Here is a 21,387-nt window from a genome sequence, read left to right on the forward strand (position 1 = left end):
CGCCACACCATAGTGGCCAAGAATCACGAAAGAAGTTGGTTCTCCTTGCAGCAGAAGGTCGAGATAATCCGCATGCACCATCACAGGCCACGACATAAGGGCACCTGGGTCTTCACGTGTAGTGCACCGCCTAAGCACATCACGTAGATGTTCGACGGACGAGAAAAGTGCGGAGCCAACCTTTTGATCATGTCCTAAGGGTTTTGCATGTTGTTCTATGATCTCTTGTAATTGCGCATACAACTCGTGAGCATATTTTGTTGTAGACGGTTGCCGTAAGTTGCGACCGGCAGCAAGTAACTGGCGCATTTCACCTTGTTCGATCCAGGGACGGGCTTGGCCCACTATCGAGCCCGCTCCGCGAACTAATTTGAAGACTTTGACCACATCGCCTTCATCCAGTGTATCTAAGGAAGATGCTGCATGTTCCGCAGCATAAGCGAAGATCACGACAAGACACGAAAAGGCGAACAGGGCATGACAATTTTCCGCCGTCACATTACTGAGGAGTGGTGTGCATAGTGATAAGGAGAGATCATTGTGCCTGATGGCCGCTTCTGTGTATTTGCGGCGACACTCCGGTGGGCATTTGTGTCCGATATGTAAAGCTGAGACAGCCAGCAGGCTGTGCATAAGGAACGGATAGGATAGTGCCACATCAGGGACGGTAATGCGAAACAGGTCTTGGATTGACTTGCTGTGCGCTAATGACGCGGCCGTGGTTGTGTGCCAATGGTGTAGGAGCTCGAGATCTAGCAGCAGAATCGATGGAGCGGAGTGCAACGCCGGACTGGGGCTACTAGGTTGCGGCGCATACTGTTGCAGTGGGTTTATGGGTAACGGTTCCTGGCTAAGAAAGGCACAGACGATACGCTTTTTTTGACAGGAACCACAACTAGGGCGCGCTTCGTCACACTTGATTCGACGCTGTTTGCATTGAGTGCAACCGTGGTGGGATTTGGTGTGAGACCGTCGCGAGGGCATGGCTCCTCTTTGCTCCGATCAGTTCTAGACGCCTTCCTTGTTAGGGTGACAGGTAACTCGCTTAAAGAAAGGGTGAACGTCAAATCTGTCTGGGATCGAAAGACCAGCTTCCAACCAATGTGGCTTATGGGGGTCGGGAAGTGGAGACTGGGGCGTATCAAATCTATCGATACTTCGGAGATTCTTCGAAAGAAGTCATTTCTTGGCACTGGCTTCGTAAACTATGCCTTCTCGGGTATGGTTCTCGGCAGTGAGTATTTCTTCGCTTGCATTCCCTTGAGGCAATTGGTCCGCCACTGCATAGATGGGTCGTTGAAAAGTCTAAGCCCTGCTCAGCGATATTGGCAATGTTGATGCTTCCTGTCCACAACGGGAACAAATGGCTGTTGCCTACTATGAAGGTTCCTTCATTCCTGGTTCCTCTTGATCCGAGAGAACAACATTGGCTATCCTGCCATGGCACAACTTAAGGTTATTCTTAGATGTGGCCGTTGTGAATCAATCCCCAGTAAACCAACTACATTATTCCTGACCCACTGAGGTCCACAATTCGGATACCCATACGCGATGAACCATAACCCCTTTAAGCATCCTGCGCGTTCTTTTTTCTAAATCGGGTATAGTTTTCGAAGTCCTGGTTATAGTACTCTGGGAATTTTCCTTTTTTTAACGGTCGAGAATATGTGGCAGGGACACTGGTCGACTGTTTAAATATAAACCCAGTCATCAAGCACAATGGGCTTCGGTCAGTTAGTCTACTAATCATAAACGCCAGTTCAGTTGAGGGAGGAATATGAGCAACATGACCACCCTACAACCCCGTGAGGGTTTCAAATTATTCTACTACGACCCATCCCTTGCAGCAGCTGTAATTTTCATAATCTGTTTTCTGGCCACCACAATACTACATACGTACCAGCTTTTTCGGACACGAACATGGTTCTTTATACCATTTTTACTGGGTGGTTACTGTATGCACTGATCTCATCTGTGTCTCTAATATCATGCGACAAACTCTGCTAACACTCAATTACAGTCGAATGGATAGGATATGTGGCACGTGCTGTGGCCTGTAACCAAACGCCCAACTGGACACTTGGGCCGTACATTGTACAAGCGGTCCTAACTCTGGTAGCACCAGCCTTGTTCGCTGCGAGTATCTACATGGAACTGGGCAGAATGATCGTCGTCCTTGGTGCAGAGAAGCACAGCATGATCCGCATCAAATGGATGACCAAGATCTTCGTGGCGGGAGACGTCCTATCATTCCTCATGCAATCCGCAGGTAAGACGCAGAACGACAAGATGTAATTTGTCCACTTAGCTGACGCACGACACCAGGCGCCGGAATGATGGGTGTGAAATCCAAAATTTCCGAGAATGGACCGCACATTATCGTCGGCGGTCTTGTCGTCCAAATCATCTTCTTCGGCTTCTTCATGATATCATCGGCGGTCTTCCATATGCGCATGAACCGTGATCCTGTGGCGGATGGTGGAGCTGGCTTCAACTGGCGACGACTTCTTTATGCCCTCTATGGTGCTAGCGCTCTTATCCTTATTCGTTCCATCTTCCGTCTTATCGAGTATGCACAGGGGAATGGTGGGTACTTGGTCGCGCATGAGTGGTTCATGTACATTTTTGATGCGTTGTTGATGTTCGGGACGATGTTGATCTTCCATGTGGAGCATCCTAGTGAGCTTAATGCGTGGCTCAGAGGCAGTGGAGTTGTCTGTAGGGGGATAATCCGGTTTGAGAGGATTGGGGGGAGTGGCATGATGATGTCCTAGTTTTGTTATACTTACATTGCCTTGAAGCCATAGATAATTTGAATCATATTACCGGGACGAAAGCCATTCGCTTTGTTATGGGGAATACTCGGTAGGAGACTGGCGCAAAACACATCCTCCCGTCTGTAAAATGTGGTACCTCTTTCTTAATATATCGCAACTTGCATTTTGATATGTAGACAGGTGCCACCAATTCTGAACAACTCGTACAAGGTCCCTCAAGGTGTGGCGATAAACAAAGCACCGATTTCCCCTTCATTAGGTGAACTTTCCGCATTGTCCGGATGTTTCAGATCATGACTTTAACAACAATAGGGAAGCGGTAGCCAGCAACCCATGGATAAAGGTAAACATATTGAAAATCTACTACTCTATATGTTTCAACGTAATACTGTCACGCGTCAGTCACTGTGAACTCCGGAGTTGTCACTCACAGAAGATATAAAGACCACCGATTGACCACCATCTCTACCAAAACCTAAAGCAACTACTTATCTGACCCAACAAAAAGCAATTATCATAGCGACAGAAGCACCACCGAGTAACACATTGAAAGATGTCCACTACTGTTACCCATACTACTACACTAACGATCGAGATATGGAAAAACCGGGACCCATCGACCACGAGTACTCTATCGTTCAAGCTTCCAGAGATTGATCAAAGCCTCCGTCGCGAATACATCCAGCTAGGCAATGTGTTCAAAGGCATAGACGACCTGGATAATCTTATCTTTAACCCACAAGCATGGACTTCACAAGAAGGGCTCGGCATAGAGCCCATGAGCCTGCAGCTGCATAATTACAGCAATACATGGGAGAAGGGGGCTTGGAACCACGACACCTTCATCGGCCTGGTTGAGTGGGGCGTTGCTCGCATCAAATGGTGCTACGACATCGAAACGCTGAAGATAACTAGCTTCGTACCAAGTCCTACCTTCCTTGCTCAACTCAACGAACAACCCTGCGTTGTCAACGCCATCAAGCGTAGCCTATCTCGCTGTGTCTATGTCATCACTGGGGTGGCGGAGGCATCTGGTACGAACGTTAGTGTGTGTCGCTTCAAGAGGTGTGGTATTATCATAAGGAGTCGCCCGTTTAGCCTCTTTGTAGGTCAGGGCATAACGCAGTCCATGTCTAGACCGCTGGGTGGACCTCGTCCAATTCCTGTTGGGTATAGCCTGCATCGTTTGACACTGGGAAAGGGTAAGCTTATGGCGGAACCAGTCACGGCTTCATCCTTTCCCAAGAAACTGCTTTCTTTTGATATCGACTTTCCCTTGAGTATTAGTGATCAGAGCTCATGAATTATTGATTCAAATTAGATGGAATAGAGGATGTTGCGAGCGTCATATAGAACAAGGAATGTCAAGGATATATCTATAAAATCTTGTGGGATTTATTTTTTCCGAATGGATGTAAATGCAACGTACCGCAGGCGTCCATAGCTATCCACCCAGCTAGTTATGACACCTCGGCCTACAGCTGATACACGGTCAAGAAGCTGAACTGACCCCGAACCAAGACATCGGTTTGATTAATACAATGTGGGTTGTGCATTAGCATTGGAACAAGCAATAGGACCCACGCGTGGGGCATGTAACCCACCTTTGATTGGCCAGTAGCCATAGTAAGCTCACACGGTGTGAGTCCTTATCAGCCTAGGAAGAGGCAATACATGGCAAGCCTGCTTACCTCTTTAGCCCCCACGCTAGCCCCATATAACACCACAACACCCCTCTGCTGCGGACCTTCATCGGCCTATGAGACCACCTTCTTCCAGCTTCATTTCATTGCTCTCATTGTCAACCTTCAGCCATGGAATCAACGAACAAGCCAATGGCAGTCTACCAAAAGGATGTTGAAAGCATCAACGCTGACGCCCAGAGCCTCCTAGAAAGATACAGTGGCCTTTCACCCGCAGAGGTCATCCCACATGTGCTGTCACTGGTACGTCCCCCCAGCCCACTACGCGTCCCTGTGTAGTAACCCTTCGATCAGCGAGACGAAGCCTTCAAAGTCTACCACTACCCCTGCATCGGTCAGATGCGCTTTCTAGCCTTCAACTTCCGCCGCATGCCATTCTACCACCAAGTTGTGGACCGTCTCCGAGCAGATCCATCCGCTACCTTCCTCGACGCCGGCTGCTGTTTCGGACAGGAAATCCGTTACCTAGTAGACCAAGGCATACCCGGAAAGCAGCTCTACGGATGTGACCTCGAGCAGATATTCATTGACCTCGGATACAAGCTCTTCCGAGACAAAGACCGTCTCGAAGCCACCTTTGTGACAGGTGATCTCACCGCAGACGATCCCGCGTTCGCAGGGAGCCCGTTATCACAGACCTTGTCGGGAAATATCGATATTATCTTTGCAAGCTCTTTGCTCCATTTATGGGACTACGACACGCAGGTTCGGGCTGCGATACGTCTGGTTCAGTTGTGTCGGGACAAACCAGGTGTCATGATCACTGGACGCCAGCTTGGGAGCCGGTTGGGTGGTCATTATCCCATACATGGTGTGGAAGACAATGCCTTGCATTATCGGCATAATGTTGAGTCGCTGAAAGGGTTTTGGCGTGATGTTGAAATCGCTACGCAGACGAGGTGGAAGCTTGAGGCGACCTTCTTTGTTGACGATGCGGTGGAGCAGACGAGAAAAGTGGTTCCGGATTATGATAGTAATGCGACGATGATATGCTGGTGTGTGACTAGGGAGTGATTTTTATTTTGAAATAGGCATGGAACGTTACGCGGTTGGAAAGCGATTAGACTCTAGACTCGGTCGGATCTGGTCTTTATTTCTTATTCAAGTTAGTCTCTCTGTGGACTTGACTGATAAGATAACGGAGTTTGACTTCCGATCATGGGACTTGCATGTGACGTATAATTATCTCTGCTTAGTATCTTAAACACTCAAGAAAGCACAAGACTCCTAGATAATATAGAAGGTATGCTACCTTGAAGTCCTGGAAGTGTTTTACGGTGCGAGCATAGGAACAGTGGAAGTATTATTTTTCGTGCTGAGACTTGCGGTTAAACTTCAGCTACGTATCCCATAAGTACAGTAGTTCAAATATATATATTCCCAATTTTACAAAGTAGACCACCCACTTATTGGAGAGGAACAACATGGAAAGTACGAAAAGAATAATAGACCCATCTCTATTTTGATCAAGGAGACATATCCCGCATGGTCTCCGTACACAACCAATCCAGCTCCACCATCATATCCGGATCAATAGGAAACCCACTCCCAACCGGGTCAAACGCACGAACATCCTCCTCACCAACCAGTACTCCAGACTCACTTGACCCAGGATCGGGCTCACTCGATATACGAGGTTTCTTCGAAGTCGGAAAGCAAGACTGCGACCGACTCTGTGATTGAGACACAGCCCGCTTCGCCGAAGTATACGAACGGACCCGCGATTCCCATCGTCGCTGGAGACTAATTAAAAAGTTCTGCGCTCTCTTGGCACTCTCCCATGACACGCCGAATTCTTCCAGTGCTCGGAAGCAAATGCTAAGATAAGCTGATATTTCTTGATCTCCTTCACGTTTCAGGCTTGCGATTGTGGCAAAGATTAGCATTAGTGCTGCCGAGCAGGTGATGGAGACGGCTTGAACGTTCATGCGACGGAAGGTGTATTGAGTTTCGTAGAGATGGAGGAGTTGGGCGATAGCGATTGCGGATTCGATGCACATTTTTCGAGCGTGGACGTGGCCTGGGCCTTGGGGCGGTTGGGGTTGGATGTAGCGTTTGGAGATCCACGGGCGATGGGCGTGGATGATGGTTTGGTGGTATTGCATGCTGGCTTGCATGTTAGCACTAGTCAATCAGTGCTCGGGTTGGACTGGCTTACTGGAGAAGTAGAATATGGGGCAAAACAGGGGCGTCTGTGTTGTCGAGATCGATCTGCAGAACTTCAGGAAGGTTGGTTTTCCATTTTAGGAGTTGGTCGGTGGTGTTCTCGTTCAAGCCCTGTAGGATGCGTTTTGAGACACGGGAGCATCCATAACTGGGCCCGTTAGAATAACAAGGTCAATGACTGCATCATTCCCGTTGCAACTTACAGGACATGACCAAGGGGGGTCATAATCTCACAAAGCTGAATCCGATGCTGGCTAAGGAGGTCGACTGGGTCCGGCACGGGAGCCGCAAGGCAAGCAAGTGGTGGAGAGGGAAGGCCATAGGGCACCCATTTTCGGTCCTGCTCTCGCGTCTGATGGCGGCCAGGCTTGTCCACTGTGACATCCTCCATGTTAATACGAACTGGTCTGCCGAGGAAAAAGCCCCAGAGACTTGAGACAAAAAGGGTCAGTAAAGATAATCAATAATGGAGCGAGGGCGTGTCTTACTGGTCCACGGTGTAAGTCCCCCAAAATACACTGCGACGTAGCTCCGCCTCAGCTGCGTTGATTGATCCTTCAGTCACATAGTGGGCCGTGTCAATGTGCAATCCCAAGTCAAACGCCAATCGCATAGCCATGCCTGCAGCAAATTGTCAACTGTGAATCTCAGTAGCTAGTGATTGGATGCTTACCGCTGTAAAGCCATCCCCTAGAGTTCCTCTTGCATCCAACATCGTGTGCGCTTAATACGACCATGGCCTGAACAGTGGCTAAAGTTGGTGAGTCCAGCTCGATCTCCAGGAGCGCCTTCGCTCGATCGGCGAAGAAGTCGGAAACCGATCTTGGGTACGTGATGAAATCGGGATGGTAGCGCGGCTCAAATGCCGCTCCAAGGCAGCACCTTTGAGAGTTAGCCAGAAGTGTTCCTGTCACGTTGGTGGAATCCGACTACTAGGTTCTTACATGGCGTTTGTCAGTGCCTCAGAGTAGTAAGGCGTCTCCTCCATCTTCGTGCGCCACTGTTGCCTTGCTGGCTCATACATCTCCCTATCGACCACTTGAAACAACGGGTTATGCCAAGTGAAATAGAGGTTGATCAGATGCTCCTCAAATCCTGCGGGAATCTCTTTATTGACACCCAAGCGATCCAACACATCTGGTCCGTCTTGTCGAACGGTGCGATGAATAGTCAGATTATCCGGAGTAGGCATTCTTAGCAGATTAAAGTGGGACGTTGGGCCATAGTAGCGAACATGGCCGTCGGACCCTATCTGCAAGCTTCCCATCCTGTCAGATAATTGCGTCACTAGCTCCTCGACACCTTCACTATCACTTGGATTGTCGTCCTTGGTTGAAGTGTCATGCTGGCATCTTGGCTCATTGCTCAGTAACTGTTGGATGGACAGCGGCAGTCGCGTCGTATCTGGTCGCGGATGTGCTATACTTTCTCGGGCCCCATTCTCATTACTGGAACCTTTGGTCCGTGATGGAGAGTCGTTAACCCTGCATTGTGCCCCGGTTGGGGATTCTGTGTTAATCTCAACAAAGGTGTCGTCACTACAGTCTTGGAACAGTGAATCGTCTGACGCTGCTGGTAGAGTAGGGGCGACCTCGGGTTGAGTTGGACCCTGTGGGATGTCTTTGATAGCTTCTGGGAACGACATCAAGAATAGATTCGGATCTATAAGGTCAGGGTTCAAGTCCTGAATGAAGGGATGTTCGCCTTCACTATCAGGTGTTTGGTTTTGATTACCCTTACGGTCCGGGACTTTTTTATTATCGCTCTCGGATCGTTTCAACACCGACTGCACATCTTCCATTCCGCGCGTCTGCAGCAAATGCCGTAAAGCAGAGTCGTCCTCGTCAGGCATCTTCGGCGGTTGAAGCCCTTGGTCATTGATGAATTGGCATAGTTGCCCCACTCGGTTCACCAAAAGATCGACTGCAAGCCGTAGCGAAAGCCTAGACAAATCACATTGACGCATATAAGTGGTATGGCCAATGGGGAACGTTTTTGGGGGGCTATTGACTGGGAATTAATGGGACCAGTATCCTCTCTCTAAGCCGCGACTGGAAAGGGGATCCTATTTGAGGTACGTACTTTCGCTTATCCACTCCCAGCTGATAGTGGCATGATCGACCTTTAATTTTACAGTGCGAACATATTGGCTTAGTCCCATCGCACTGTTGTTGTGAGCCCCAGTACCAACGTAATTGTTTCGATTTGAATGTGGAATCAGGTTTCCGGCGTACGAACCTTTATTTTACTGTCGCGACAGGCCAAGCAGGCCGTGGTGACATTTTTACGCTTGTGTGATTGCTTTAAGGGCGTCATAGTAAGTGCTCCATAGGGCTTCAGTTCCTTTGCTTAAAGTGTATGAAGGTATAGAATAAAGAAGCCAAAAGTTGAAGTCGTCTGTGCTCGGGATTCTGTATCCGGGGCTCGGCATTTACCCCTCGGCCCCGCTTCCGAACGGAATCAATTGTGATCATATCAGATCGCTATGCTCCACTTTCGCTTTACGAGCACACTATACTGAAACACCCGCATTACGGCTGATGGCGGAGGTCATTATCATTGAAGATGACAGAATACGACCGACCACGTAGGTTCGGGTGTTGAATTATTCATTTTTTCTACGAGTATTGACCGTAGTCTGTCATGGAGCTAAAACGGAGGATAGGCATGAGAAAAAAAGGGAAGCTAGAAGAAAATCACACACACGTCTGATAAGTATTAATAATCATTATCCTGAGGTCCAGATGAAAACTTGGGCTGAAATGCCCGGGCCATACATATATGCACAATGAGGTAGGGCTAAGTGTTTAGCGATTGATCTCACCAACACCAAAAACGCATTTGCTCCACTCCAACTAGTCCCTATTTGGTCCAATGTGCCGCTGAGATCCAAGAAATTGGTTGAGGGAATGTAAAGTTTGCCAAGTGCTTTAGGGCTGAATTTGTGGCGTAGCATTACTTCATCTCGTATTGCTAGCTTGGCTAATTCATGGAAGGTTCACATTGGTTCGTCCTTATGGCAAGGCTGAAAAATACCTTAGGCGTGCTGTTCGTCTAGCTCTCCATGCCATCTATTGGGAGGATGATGCTTGGCTTTAAAGTTATGAGCTGGATCTGCAGCCAGGTAGCGTGCCCTAATAATGTCCGAATACCAACATGCGGCCCCCGGCTTCAACCTGACACATAAAATACACCACCCCCATGTACATTGGGTGTAAGCCATTGAGGTGCCGATTGTCCTCTACTTGACGTTACTTACGACAACACAACATGATCCTTTCCCTATATTTCGGTTTAGCTACCATTACTGCGAGCTTAGCATCGCCTGTATCCCAACCTCTTCCCACGGCCATCATCGATTCCGGGGTGATTGTCGGAACAACAACATGCCTACCTTCCTCTACTGCCGTCGTCAGACAATACCTTGGAGTTCCATTCGGTGCGCCACCCGTCCGCTTCAGCCCTCCTGAACCGGTTGCACGCTGGTCGACGTTCTACAATGCAACACAATGGGGAACAGCCTGCATCCAACAGATTGGTCATAGCGGCAAGGAACTCTTTGGCATGCTAGACCTACCACCTCCGGCAAATGGAGAGGGAGAAGACTGCCTGAATCTCAATGTCTTCACCCCGGAAGCTGCGTCGGCGGGATCTAAGGCTGTTCTTGTTTGGTTCTATGGAGGGTCGTACATGAATGGTGCTACGTCTGTCAATCTATATGACGGCACTAGCTTCGCAGCCAATCAGGATGTCGTGGTAGTTACTGTGAATTATCGGACTAACTTCTTTGGATTCCCTGGAGGAGACGTTCCGGCCACGGAGCGAAACCTTGGGTAAGCACCATCATTTTGCATTGGAGCACGGGATATAAATCTAACCACATATTATAGCTTCCTGGACCAACGTCTCGCCCTAGATTGGGTGCAGCGCAACATCGCCGGGCTAGGCGGCGATCCATCTAAGGTAACCATCTTCGGCGAGAGCGCGGGAGGTGGTAGTGTCGATGCTCTGATCACGGCTCCCCCAGACCCAGTTCCATTTCGTGCAGCAATTATGCAGTCCGGCCAGAGTTCCATCAGTATGCCCTTAAATGGCGGAGCCGAGAAATACGCGGAGTCGTGGAAGAAGTTGGCAGAGTTTGCAGAGTGCCCTTCGGATAATACTCTCGAGTGTCTCCGGAAGGCACCTGCTCTTGAGCTGAAGCAGTTCGCTGAGAACGCCAGTCTCTCTTTCGGCCCAGTTCCTGATGGCGGCGTTGCTTTGTCTGCAACACCTCGTCTCGATCGGCTCTACTCATCAGAGGGAAATTCTTCCATCGCTCGCGTCCCCATTCTCATCGGGAACAATGCCGACGAACCCAAGCCTTATATCCGAGGTGTCAATGACACGAAGGCTTACCTAGAGACACTTGGTCTCGGCGAATACGTTGACATGATTTTGGAGGTGTACCCGTTGGGACAACCAGGGGCCCACAACGAGAACGACCGACTCTCTCTCATCGCTACCGATCTGCTCATGCATTGTCCCTCCAAGGTCCTCGCCGATGACAGCTCCAAAATCGGTATTCCTTCATATAGGTACTTTTTCAACGCCAGCTTCCCGAACAACGAGGCCTTCCCGGGAAGCGGGGCGTTTCATGCTGCCGAAATTGAGTTCGTGTTTGGTACTTATCCAAAGGAAAATGCCACTCAGTTTGAGCATGAGGTAAGCCAGGCCATGCAGAAGGCGTGGGCAGACTTTGCGAAGGATCCAAGCCAAGGTCCCGGATGGGGTGAGGGGCCTATGATTGGCGTATTTGGCGATGGAGTTAAGGCTGGGATGAGTGATGAGGGAAAGAAAGCTTTGGCTGCAGTTGATTCTGCGATCATGGATAGGAGATGTGAGCTTTATAAGCCGTTATATGATCAGCTGGTACTTTCTAGCTCTTCATAGCAAAACTAGAAGCAGTAGTATCGCATATATAGCCAGGGGAAGGGTATGGTGCAGATATATGCACTGTGATATACTTGATATCTCATGGTAATACATGTGTCAGACTGGCAAAGCCTCAGAACAATATATTAGAAGCGGTTATAGAGCTTAATGGCAATTGGCTTGGTCCCGACGTGTGTCTGCGGCGTAGACTTTATTAAAAATATCTAGATCTGTCTAGTAAAGGCTCTGCCTTATCAATTCCAGGAGAAAGTAGTATCTGATGTGAACTAGATGGCCACTGAATAGACGACTAGATGTCTACTCCAGAAGGTATTTTGAGTTTGGATTATATCATTCCCCTCTATCAAAGGAACTTGTGCTCTCGCGTAGCGGTCTCCTGATCGACTGTTGTCCCTCCTGACCTCACTCTTGGTTCCTATCCAACCCCCCCCCCCCCCCCCACACCAAACAACACATTCCTTTCCCGTGTAGGTCCTCGGTCCAGAGGTAGTACCTGATTTTCAACTATAGCCGCTGTCTGTTCATTGGTGAGAATGAATAGAGTAGCTTTGTGGGAAGGTAGGAGTATAAAGGACAGTGGGTTGGCAGAGCAATAGGGAGGCCAGGTACGATTTAATCTGGGGATACTATATATCGTTTAGTACTCCGAAAGCTGCCCGGTGTTACCGACATGCCTAAGCTGGGTAATGTATCTGTAGATCAAGTGAGAGATACGTTCTACGCGTTAAATGGGACGTAAAGCTCCATGATCCCTATAATCCAGATTTTAGTGTTTTAGGTCCATTGAAGAGCAAGATGACTTGCTTTGATTTGGATGAAACAAATTAACAGCAATGGAAAAAGAAGAAGGACAAAAACATACAACAGGAGGGATTCGCTGGTGGTCACCCACCCAACTACTAACCTCCCGGCGTGTGGCTTAAGTACGGCTGAGCGGACGGGAAGCCCTGTTCTCCACACCCTATGGTCGTATGTACCAGTTCTCTACTTGCAGAGGCTTACGAGAAGCCATGCTCGTCGGCAACTTGAAGATCAGCTTAACGGCACACAGTCAACTGGGCCTATTGAAACGCATGAAATTGAATAGCCTCATGATAGATCTAGCCGCTAATGCCTTTATTTTGCAAATCCGAGCCATCTTTACCAGTAAACTGTAGCAGATCATGATTGCTGTTTTCTCGCCGGCCACCTGACCCGGCTGCTTCTTAGGAGTCTATTCTGCCAGCAGGTTAGGGCTACTGGCAGGAATTGGAAGAGCACAGTGACAGTTGGTATCTTCTGCAGGGTATTGTCACAAAGGCCGAAGGGGTATTCCTTTGGACTATATTAGTTCTACATATACCTTTTTGCTGGGTATTGGAACATATAAAGCCTTTAATACGTATAGGTAGCTTCTTTTTCCTTCTCTTAAGATGAGTGTTTTTGCTAATCTATCTACTAGACTGTTTTCAATGACGAATTGTCCTACCATTTTTCAGTACTTCACAAGAAAAGACAATCGACAGAGAGATTTTAGTTATCTGAAATGCCTAAGAACAGTAGATAAGGACTATTAGCATACTAGTCCTTCAGACTGGCCTCTCACCACTCAATGAGCTGTCCATCGAAATTGAGAAACTGCCCAGAATAGTTCTCCCGAGTCGCATTATCCACCTTGGCAACAACGGTTAGCCCACTGCTGACGACTGCGACATAGCATCGATAAAAGGGTAGACCGCTGGGAAAATGCTTACCAGCCCGACAATGCTCTTAATGTTCGTGTTAATGTCTGAAAAGGGCGGGTTCTCAAAGTTGAAAAATGCGGCAGTCTTGCGTCCCATGTCGGTCTCAAAGAACCTATGCAAGACAAACACACCCAGTTAGTTATCAACAGGCTCATAGTAACGGCCTTCATCTGCCTCATTGGCGTAGGTACATACCCAGGAGCAACGGCAAAGGCGATAATCTTAGGACTCTCAACGTGGATGGTCTTGGTGAAGTGGTTCAACGCCGCCTTGGACCCGTTGTACGGGAACCCCGGGAACATGGGGTACTTGTGCAGATCGTGGAGCGACGCGAGACCGGAGCTTATGGCTAACCACTTGGGCGTCTGAGCCCTGTCGAGGAGCGGCTTCAGCGCCAGGAAGAGCACGGCCGGGCCAACGGCATTGACCAGGTAGACCTCTGCGAGGCCCTTGGGGTCGATGGTCTCAATACGCCCTTGCTGGCCAGCGATGCCGGCGTTGGCGATGACGATATCGAGCTTGGTGATACCCTGTGCCTCGAGCTCCTTGACAGCGTCCACGGCGTCAGTCGTCGAAGTGTATTCAACCTTGACCAGTACGACCTTGCTGCCCTCGGCCGCAGGCAGCGCTCGCAGCTCCTCAGCGGCAGCGCTCTTGACGTCGCGGACCGTACCGATGACAGTGTGGTTTGGCCGGGCGAGATACTGTTCGACGAAAGCCTTTCCGAGTCCTGCCAAAATTATGTCAGGGTGAAAAGCCCTGTGTCTGAGTAATAATACTAGTAGTATAACACATACCTCGGCTGGCACCGGAGATGAGGACGTTGGTGGTGGAAGCCATGGCAGAAGCGATTTCGAGGATAAGAGATGGGGAATGTGTGTCGGTAGCAACTTGAAAGAATCTGGTGGCTTAGCGACTGATTCCTGAGTATCTAGTAGAGAGGCACGTTTGTTCGCATGAAGGTTGTTGTGATGGTTTGATATAGGAGAAGAAGATTCGCCAACAACACCTGCTAACCTTATATACTTGTAAGCCTTTGGGCGAAGGCTATATAATATTATTTATTTATTTAATTTATATACTTGTAGTGAGTTTGTCGGGGCGATTTGTAAAGCCCACTGACAAATCTATCAGCCAGCCTCGGATACACCCTACCTTTAGGATGCCGCCACACAACCAAATCGAAGGTTTCCGGGACATCATTACTAGTCGCCAATTAGCCGGCGAGTCGCTTATCAATTACATACTTTTTTGAACGAAAGGACTACCGCTGAGGGCGGCACGCCCATTGGTCTTCGTAAGTTAGACCACCCATCCTTCAGCCACCACAAGCTTGGCGTTAGCGAAGAGGATGTGATAAATCGCAGTCTCACACACTCAATCGCGCCGTATGTAGGGTCGTGGTAGGCTGTGCAGGACTAGCTCAAATATTCATCTATTGAGTTCGAGAGAGGCTGCTTACATGTAAGTATACGAGCGCTGCATCTTACCTATTCCGCCATCGCCCACCACACAACAACGGCCGGACCCACCTGTGATGAGTGACAACCATAATACAGCCTACAGCAATCCCGACAGAGAACAATCTGATTGCTTCCCTTTTATTACGTTGGATCATGATCATGACTCCTATGCAGCCTCCGTGCATGGAACCTTGTATGAATTCACTCTGATGCCTGCATATACGAGGAGATAGAGCGGGGGGACTGATTGGGAGGTTATTGGAGTTCAGAGACTAATAGGTATTTAACCCTTATTCCCCGCGTGTTCAGATTCTTCTCTTGCCTGTGAAATCACATATCTACCTTATTTGGGATCACCTTTTTACCTTGCTTACAATCGCCTCCATATGTGAACAAGATGCCTGCGGAACGTCGCTGGGACCAACGGGAGTACCGTATCGTCGAGTCTGCCTCTCACAATAATAATGCCCGTACGGTTATTATTGAAACGACCACCGCCGGCACCTCCGTTCCTCCTCACTACCACAGCCGCTTTTCGGAGACGTTCGAGCTCATCAATGGCTCCGTATCCGTCCATACTGGACCAGCTGACACCTCTGAACTAGCCTTCAAGTCGACTCTCACGCCACTGGAGCCAGGAAAGCCTATGACCGTACCACTAGGCTGGTACCATCAGTTCATAGTAGGGAATGAGATCAGTACGTTCAAATGTACCCTAGAGCCAGGAGATATCGGGTTCGAGAATATGTTGAAGGTACTTGATGGGTTAAAGAGAGATGGGGAGTTGGACCAGCTTGAGGAGCATGATGTTTTTCTAGTGGTGTTAATGGACTTGACGGACGCGCACCCCCTCTGGAAGGTTGGTGAGATGTTGATTAATGTGAGGAAGGAGAGGTCGGAGGCAATTGAGCAGATGAAGGAAGACTTACTGAAGAAGTATGATACTCCTGAGGCTTTGGCACGTTTGATGGCGGATTGATCTGGTGGTCATGAAAGTATCTCAGTAGGAGGCTCCAATATAGACCTCACTAGACATTGCGCTCATCGCGAGTCTAGTCAATCGTGAGACTATGCTTGATGTCTTATTAGCAGAGGATACAGGGGGATAGTGCGGCCTTTCCGCGCTGTATGCTCAGAGAATAAAGCTCTCTCCAATCGGATGCCTTGTTGTCATACGCCTCAAATTGTGCACCAATACGATCAACTGCCCTGCGAGGCTGGTATATCAGTTAATGGATTTCTTCTATTTTTTTTGTTTTTGAATTTTTTGTTTAGAACAATTACCGTTCGAGGATAAGCAGCCAAAAGTAACACTTCATGTGAGAGCCTGCGCTGTGCCGCTTGACATTCGAAAGGTTAAACGTGCTTGTAGGAATCCACTCGCACACATTCATGCTACGGAATTTGAAACGCACTGCAGTACAGTACTCCCGTTGGATATGTTAGCTTCGTTATCATTGGCGACGTGGCAAACATGGATTGGTACAGCCATATCGGGTGCCAACCCGACTCCGCTCTCAAGCAGCAGAGCGGGATATCGTTCAGTCGATTATCTTAATTAACGTCGGACCTTAGAGAAATGTACTATCCCACTAAAGGTTCGATGTTGCGCCCACAGGCTTGGCGCCATGCGATACTCTCATCGTAGCAACTCCGGAACTCCGCCGCGAGAGTAGAACACAAGTAATATGCAAAGTATATTTGCCTGGCCTGACCAACATCTTCAGCTCTTTTCCTTACTTTCTACCTTTCCATTTGGTATCAAATTGCAAGAACATGTTGTTGCATCTGCTCTTTGGGTTATCCGTCGCCGTTGGGCTGTCGGCGGCGGAAAGGGGCCTGCCTTTTGATTTCCCATTCTCTCAGACTCCAACAAGATTCAATATCCGCGTGGATTCGGAACTGGTGGATTTCGCCAAAAGCCGGGCTGCCTCTTATCGCCCCTCTTACGGTATCTCCGATGAATGGACCAAAGAAGGCCCCCCAGCGGCATCCATGGCTGAGCTATCAACATTCTGGGCCGAACACTATAACTGGTCGGAAGTAGAAGACCGTATGAACAAGCGTGATCACTTCTCGGTTGTGATTCCTGGTGCAGCAGGTTATACTGGCGATATCCCCATTCATTTTGTGCACCACCGTTCTATGAATGATAGTGCCATCCCTCTTCTACTTCTCCACGGCTGGTCATCGACTCATCTGGAATGGGACAAGATCATTGATCCTCTCGCTCAATTGTTCCACCTCGTCACCCCTGACCTCCCTGGTTATGGTTTCAGCCCGGCACCTACGGAGAGTGGAATGGATGCTCGAACCATGGGTGCCGCTTATGATGTGCTCATGAAAGAGCTTGGTTATGGAACTTATGGTGTGGTGGGCACGGATGTTGGATACTTCGTTTCCAGCTGGATGATGTCAGACGTGCCTGATAGCATCATCGGACACTTCTTAGACTTTATGCTCGTGCCGCCAACGCAAGACGACATCGATCGGTATTCTGGGAATCAGACGACACCAGAAGAGAATGCATACCTTGGATCCTTCACTGCGTTTGAATCAGACCACTCTGTGTATTCTGCCGTGCAGGCTCAGAAGCCATTGGCCTTGAGTCTCTCAATGGGTGACAGTCCCGTTGGGTTTGCCGGCTGGCTATGGGACCTGAAATACGCCGGCAGCGATGGATACCAGTATACAATGGAGGAACTCATTACGGAAGCATTCACGTTGTGGATACAGGCGCCTTACGGTGCGATGCGATCCTACCTGGAAACGCTGATTGTAAGCCTTGGACATACCACCAGCGGTTCAAAAAGTTGGAATAAGTAGTTGCTGATGTCTTTCGATCGATGATAGCCTACGAGCGGGGGAGTCGACTTTCCCTCATATAGGGTGCCAACGGGCTTAGTCCAATGGGGCAACCAACACGGGCCTTTCCCTGAACTTGCTTCATTCCCTTTAGCGGTAAGAGATACTCCGAGAAGACAGCCTCCTGTCATTGACCTTGAAATTAACATCTTGACTCACAGCCTCGATCATGGGCCGAGCGTCAGGCAACCAACCTTGTTTATTTCAAGCGACATGCCTTCGGAGGGCACTTTCCGGCTCAAAGTAACTGGCACCTATATGCTGCGCATTTGCGAGAGTTCTTTGATTGTCTAAATGGGGTCGAAACGCTACCTGCCTGATTCGCGAGGAAAAATCAAGCAGCCATCATGGTATGTCTATTGGTGACCTAGCGGCGTCCTTCTACGGTGGGATATTATCGAGAAATTGCAAAATCCGCCAAACACACCAGGGTCGCACAACACAACACTTGAGGACCTCGATCTCATCTGCCTGACCTTCGAGGCTTATTTTTGTGGTAAATTAATTATCTTGTGGCCAGTCTTTGAGGTCATCGTCTTCATCGGCTGTGTACAGTGATTGCCCAAGGTTTACAAGCGTTCAAATTAGCTCTTCAAAGCAGATAAAGAAATAAACATGATGCTGCATCAGAGCCAGGAAGAGCGTTAAAAATTGTCTGGCACAACTCTCGTCAGACGTAAGAATATGCCCTAATTTTGAGCCCTACGGACCTTAAATCACACCAACCCAAAATCTAGAGAACCAAAGCTTTTCCGACTCTCTCACGTCCCTCCAATGCGCAACACTCTAAGCCCTCTTGCCCGATTCTCGAACATCCTGTAAGGTGCCAAATTGATGCATGGTAAATCTCCAGTTCCCTCTCTCCCAGACGGTATCGAACTTCGGTATCGAACTTCATTCTTCTCCAAATAGAGATTTCTGACCTCGCAGGTTACTCTAGTTAGAGTAGCCATCACAGTCAGGTGAATTGGCTGACACGGGTCATTGTAACTTCGGATTGCGGCGGCTTCGCTCGACAATAAACTTCTTGGGCAGTGAGGCTGGCAAACAATTCTGACGTGTTAGATCAGCCGATTTCATGAATCACTGTCAAGTGAGAGGACATATCAAGGCGTTTAGCTAGTGCTGTCACTTCACTGTCTACCGTCTACCACCTAACTCCGGATAGGGACATCTTGCTGGGTTGGTTCAAAGGACTACAGGAGAACAATAATGATAATATTACTATCATATCCTACTTTATTAGATACATAATATTCTATATAGTTCTTTACACCTCTCAATTAGACTTACAATTCGAGGATAGACTAATGCACTAAGTATTTATATCTCATGCCCACTCGACCAAAATGCCATGGGCATCATGGTCGCGCCGTGACCACCTTATCCGAGACATTTCATATACAGACTGCGAATTCATTCTATTAATACGTTGACGAACTATTACAAGGGACCGCACGTCACGATGATATTGGGCGGAGGAATGGTATTAGCTGTCCGTGGAACACCTTCGGGCTTACTTTAAGAGTCGAGACACCGAAACCAGTATACTCCAGGAAGATATCATCAGTATTTCAACACATAGAAGCTCGTAGAAACGCCCCGACCTTCCAATAATATTAACTGACAGCTACTAGTGATTTTCTCTCACCTGCAAAATGTGAGCCAGCGCCCATTCCTGGTCATTGGCGTACGGGTCTAGATAGTGACCTTTACGTCCGTCAACAGTAGTGGGATAGATAAAAGCACAATGACCTCGTCCCTCCTCTGTGAAGAGAGCGAGGTTTGCTCGTAGAATACCCTCAGCACGGGTCTTATACGTCTTGTTTTCAGTAGCATTTGCATAATGATGCATTGCGATACCGGTCAGAGTACTCCAGTAGTGAGGAAACGTGTCACCCCACATCCGATCCTTTCCGAACCAATATCCATCCCAGTGGCGAATTGCAATATCGTGAAGATGATAATCCGGCTGTCGGCCTCCGAATGCTTCGAGACGATCAAAATGAGCATGAGCGGCCTCCAGCCAGGACTTGGCTCCGGTGGATCGGTACAACTCTAGTAAGATAATAGCAGCAGGGGCAACTATCGATTGCTCATAGTTCACTTCTGACGAGGGATAGTTTTGTCCAATCTTGGCGATTTGTTTGCCATGGGCCGTAAACAGTTGTAGCGCGCGCTGATATGCATCCCTATATCCGTATGCCTTTAGAAAGGTGAGACTTTCGAAGATAGGCAAACCAATGGAATAATGAGTCTCCCCTCCTTCCGTGTAAAAGCGTTCCATGGTAGACATTAAACGCTCCACCGGTGTAGCAGTATAATTCCCATGACTTGTTACAGCCTCGTTTCCCAGCTTCGCCATAGCAAGATGAAGTTGCATCACCCATGGCCAGTCATACAAACGGAGAGATGCTGTTTTAGACCCAATCGGCCAGTCATAAACGTAGCCTGATGGATCTTGGAGCTTGTTGTTGACATAGTTATAATAAATCCGAAGAGACTTCTCAACGTCTACGTCAGAATGGTTTAGGAGCCATCGGGCTACTAATACGCCCATCCCGACGCGTTCTCGACCTGTATTCCTATCGGATGCAGTCTCAAAACTTGCTATGCCTTCCATCTGGTTATCATAGACCGCATATGCGCCTGCCTTTGACCTGTCGGGGAAGGATGCGTTTAGCTGTTGTTTCGTGGTAATAAACTTAACGCGGTTGGCAATAATCTGATCAATGTCCTGCACGGTATTTAGGACGACAGTAGCATTGTTTTCACGGTCACCCTTCCTCAGGGTAAACGTTAATTGCCTCTCGCCGGCCTTGTCTGCTTGTACCGAGGTTGAATACAAGCCCGTTTCCCTATGAAGTGGGAGATCAACTCCATTGAAGGAGATACTGTCTCCAGGTCGCCCAAATACTGTCAAATTGACAGTGTCACCTTCAACCGCCGTCCAAGGTGATGCTTCGATATGGATAAAATGATCTGATCGTTTGAGACTCTGCTCAAAAAAGTCTTGCCAATCATCATGCCAGAACATGGTCCAACAGATCTGACTTGTCTCCTTACTCTGGAGACTCGGCACCTTAGGATGTATAAGAAAGAAGCCTCGAGTGTTAGATAATGTCACCGTATTCCGCGACTCCACACTATAACCTGACAATGCCCCTTCCGTGAGAACAAGGCCAAGATGAGGTCCTCGCAGACCCATTCGTGTCAGCTTGACCCATGACGAGCTCTCACCAGAGGCCCAGATGTGGGCGTGAGCCCGGTGCTCCAGAACATCTTCTGTGGAGGTATAATGATCATTGAAAGGGAGGTAAATTCCCAGCGACTCAGACCCAACATCACTAAGATTCAGCGCATCGTCACCAGTGTTAAGAAACGAATAGCATTCCTGGAAGCTCTTGGAAGATGTGTCTATCCATCTGGTAACGCTAACATTTAGCTTGTCCATTGCGTAGGATGCAGTCATGTGGTCATCTCCGAGCGTGAGGTCAGGCTTGTTCCAAAATGCGCGGTTGAGATCACCTAGATCTGCATAGCCTAGTCCCCATCTGCTACCGAGAGGCTGCCAAGGTGCGTTGTCTGGTCCACTGATCCAACTCATGGAGGCATTATCGCTTGGGTTCACGATGGAAAGCACAGCCCCGGTATCAGGATCAACCCCAATTCGGAAGTCTTGCGATTGTATATACTGTACGCTAGCAGCCGCAAGAGTGCCAGTGGCGTATACAAGAAATGCCAAGGAAAGCAT

General features: G+C 48.7%; 11 protein-coding genes across 11 annotated transcripts; 6 read left to right on the forward strand and 5 right to left on the reverse strand.

The window, feature by feature from the left end:
• Positions 1 to 1,786: 1,786 nt before the first annotated feature.
• AO090038000129 (RTA1 domain-containing protein) lies at positions 1,787 to 2,774 on the forward strand (the record flags this gene model as incomplete). Its single annotated transcript, XM_001825049.3, has 3 exons — positions 1,787 to 1,955; positions 2,021 to 2,269; positions 2,326 to 2,774. 3 exons carry the CDS (start codon positions 1,787 to 1,789, stop codon positions 2,772 to 2,774), a joined length of 867 nt encoding a protein of 288 aa, XP_001825101.3.
• A 556-nt stretch (positions 2,775 to 3,330) lies between these two features.
• On the forward strand, positions 3,331 to 4,080 carry AO090038000128 (uncharacterized protein; the record flags this gene model as incomplete). The annotated part of the gene is made up of 1 exon (XM_001825048.1): positions 3,331 to 4,080. The coding sequence occupies one exon, from the start codon at positions 3,331 to 3,333 to the stop codon at positions 4,078 to 4,080; it is 750 nt and encodes a 249-aa protein (XP_001825100.1).
• Positions 4,081 to 4,819: 739 nt separating this feature from the next.
• Positions 4,820 to 5,494, forward strand: AO090038000126 (class I SAM-dependent methyltransferase; the record flags this gene model as incomplete). Its single annotated transcript, XM_001825047.3, has 1 exon — positions 4,820 to 5,494. The coding sequence occupies one exon, from the start codon at positions 4,820 to 4,822 to the stop codon at positions 5,492 to 5,494; it is 675 nt and encodes a 224-aa protein (XP_001825099.3).
• A 452-nt stretch (positions 5,495 to 5,946) lies between these two features.
• Positions 5,947 to 6,585, reverse strand: AO090038000125 (fungal specific transcription factor domain-containing protein; the record flags this gene model as incomplete). The annotated part of the gene is made up of 1 exon (XM_023238432.1): positions 5,947 to 6,585. The coding sequence occupies one exon, from the start codon at positions 6,583 to 6,585 to the stop codon at positions 5,947 to 5,949; it is 639 nt and encodes a 212-aa protein (XP_023093005.1).
• Positions 6,586 to 6,634: 49 nt separating this feature from the next.
• Positions 6,635 to 7,265, reverse strand: AO090038000124 (fungal specific transcription factor domain-containing protein; the record flags this gene model as incomplete). Its single annotated transcript, XM_001825044.3, has 3 exons — positions 6,635 to 6,794; positions 6,850 to 7,077; positions 7,135 to 7,265. 3 exons carry the CDS (start codon positions 7,263 to 7,265, stop codon positions 6,635 to 6,637), a joined length of 519 nt encoding a protein of 172 aa, XP_001825096.3.
• Positions 7,266 to 7,586: 321 nt separating this feature from the next.
• On the reverse strand, positions 7,587 to 8,498 carry AO090038000123 (fungal specific transcription factor domain-containing protein; the record flags this gene model as incomplete). Its single annotated transcript, XM_023238433.1, has 1 exon — positions 7,587 to 8,498. The coding sequence occupies one exon, from the start codon at positions 8,496 to 8,498 to the stop codon at positions 7,587 to 7,589; it is 912 nt and encodes a 303-aa protein (XP_023093004.1).
• Positions 8,499 to 9,916: 1,418 nt separating this feature from the next.
• Positions 9,917 to 11,578, forward strand: AO090038000122 (carboxylesterase/lipase family protein; the record flags this gene model as incomplete). Its single annotated transcript, XM_001825043.3, has 2 exons — positions 9,917 to 10,479; positions 10,537 to 11,578. The coding sequence occupies 2 exons, from the start codon at positions 9,917 to 9,919 to the stop codon at positions 11,576 to 11,578; spliced, it is 1,605 nt and encodes a 534-aa protein (XP_001825095.1).
• Positions 11,579 to 13,162: 1,584 nt separating this feature from the next.
• On the reverse strand, positions 13,163 to 14,145 carry AO090038000121 (SDR family oxidoreductase; the record flags this gene model as incomplete). The annotated part of the gene is made up of 4 exons (XM_001825042.3): positions 13,163 to 13,234; positions 13,315 to 13,417; positions 13,501 to 14,035; positions 14,103 to 14,145. 4 exons carry the CDS (start codon positions 14,143 to 14,145, stop codon positions 13,163 to 13,165), a joined length of 753 nt encoding a protein of 250 aa, XP_001825094.1.
• A 1,020-nt stretch (positions 14,146 to 15,165) lies between these two features.
• Positions 15,166 to 15,747, forward strand: AO090038000120 (uncharacterized protein; the record flags this gene model as incomplete). Its single annotated transcript, XM_023238434.1, has 2 exons — positions 15,166 to 15,466; positions 15,587 to 15,747. 2 exons carry the CDS (start codon positions 15,166 to 15,168, stop codon positions 15,745 to 15,747), a joined length of 462 nt encoding a protein of 153 aa, XP_023093003.1.
• A 797-nt stretch (positions 15,748 to 16,544) lies between these two features.
• Positions 16,545 to 17,594, forward strand: AO090038000119 (epoxide hydrolase family protein; the record flags this gene model as incomplete). The annotated part of the gene is made up of 1 exon (XM_001825040.1): positions 16,545 to 17,594. The coding sequence occupies one exon, from the start codon at positions 16,545 to 16,547 to the stop codon at positions 17,592 to 17,594; it is 1,050 nt and encodes a 349-aa protein (XP_001825092.1).
• A 1,672-nt stretch (positions 17,595 to 19,266) lies between these two features.
• On the reverse strand, positions 19,267 to 21,387 carry AO090038000118 (uncharacterized protein; the record flags this gene model as incomplete). Its single annotated transcript, XM_001825039.1, has 1 exon — positions 19,267 to 21,387. One exon carries the CDS (start codon positions 21,385 to 21,387, stop codon positions 19,267 to 19,269), a length of 2,121 nt encoding a protein of 706 aa, XP_001825091.1.

This window comes from Aspergillus oryzae, chromosome 6 (genome assembly GCF_000184455.2).
Source record: "Aspergillus oryzae RIB40 DNA, chromosome 6".
NCBI classification, from domain to species: domain Eukaryota; kingdom Fungi; phylum Ascomycota; class Eurotiomycetes; order Eurotiales; family Aspergillaceae; genus Aspergillus; species Aspergillus oryzae.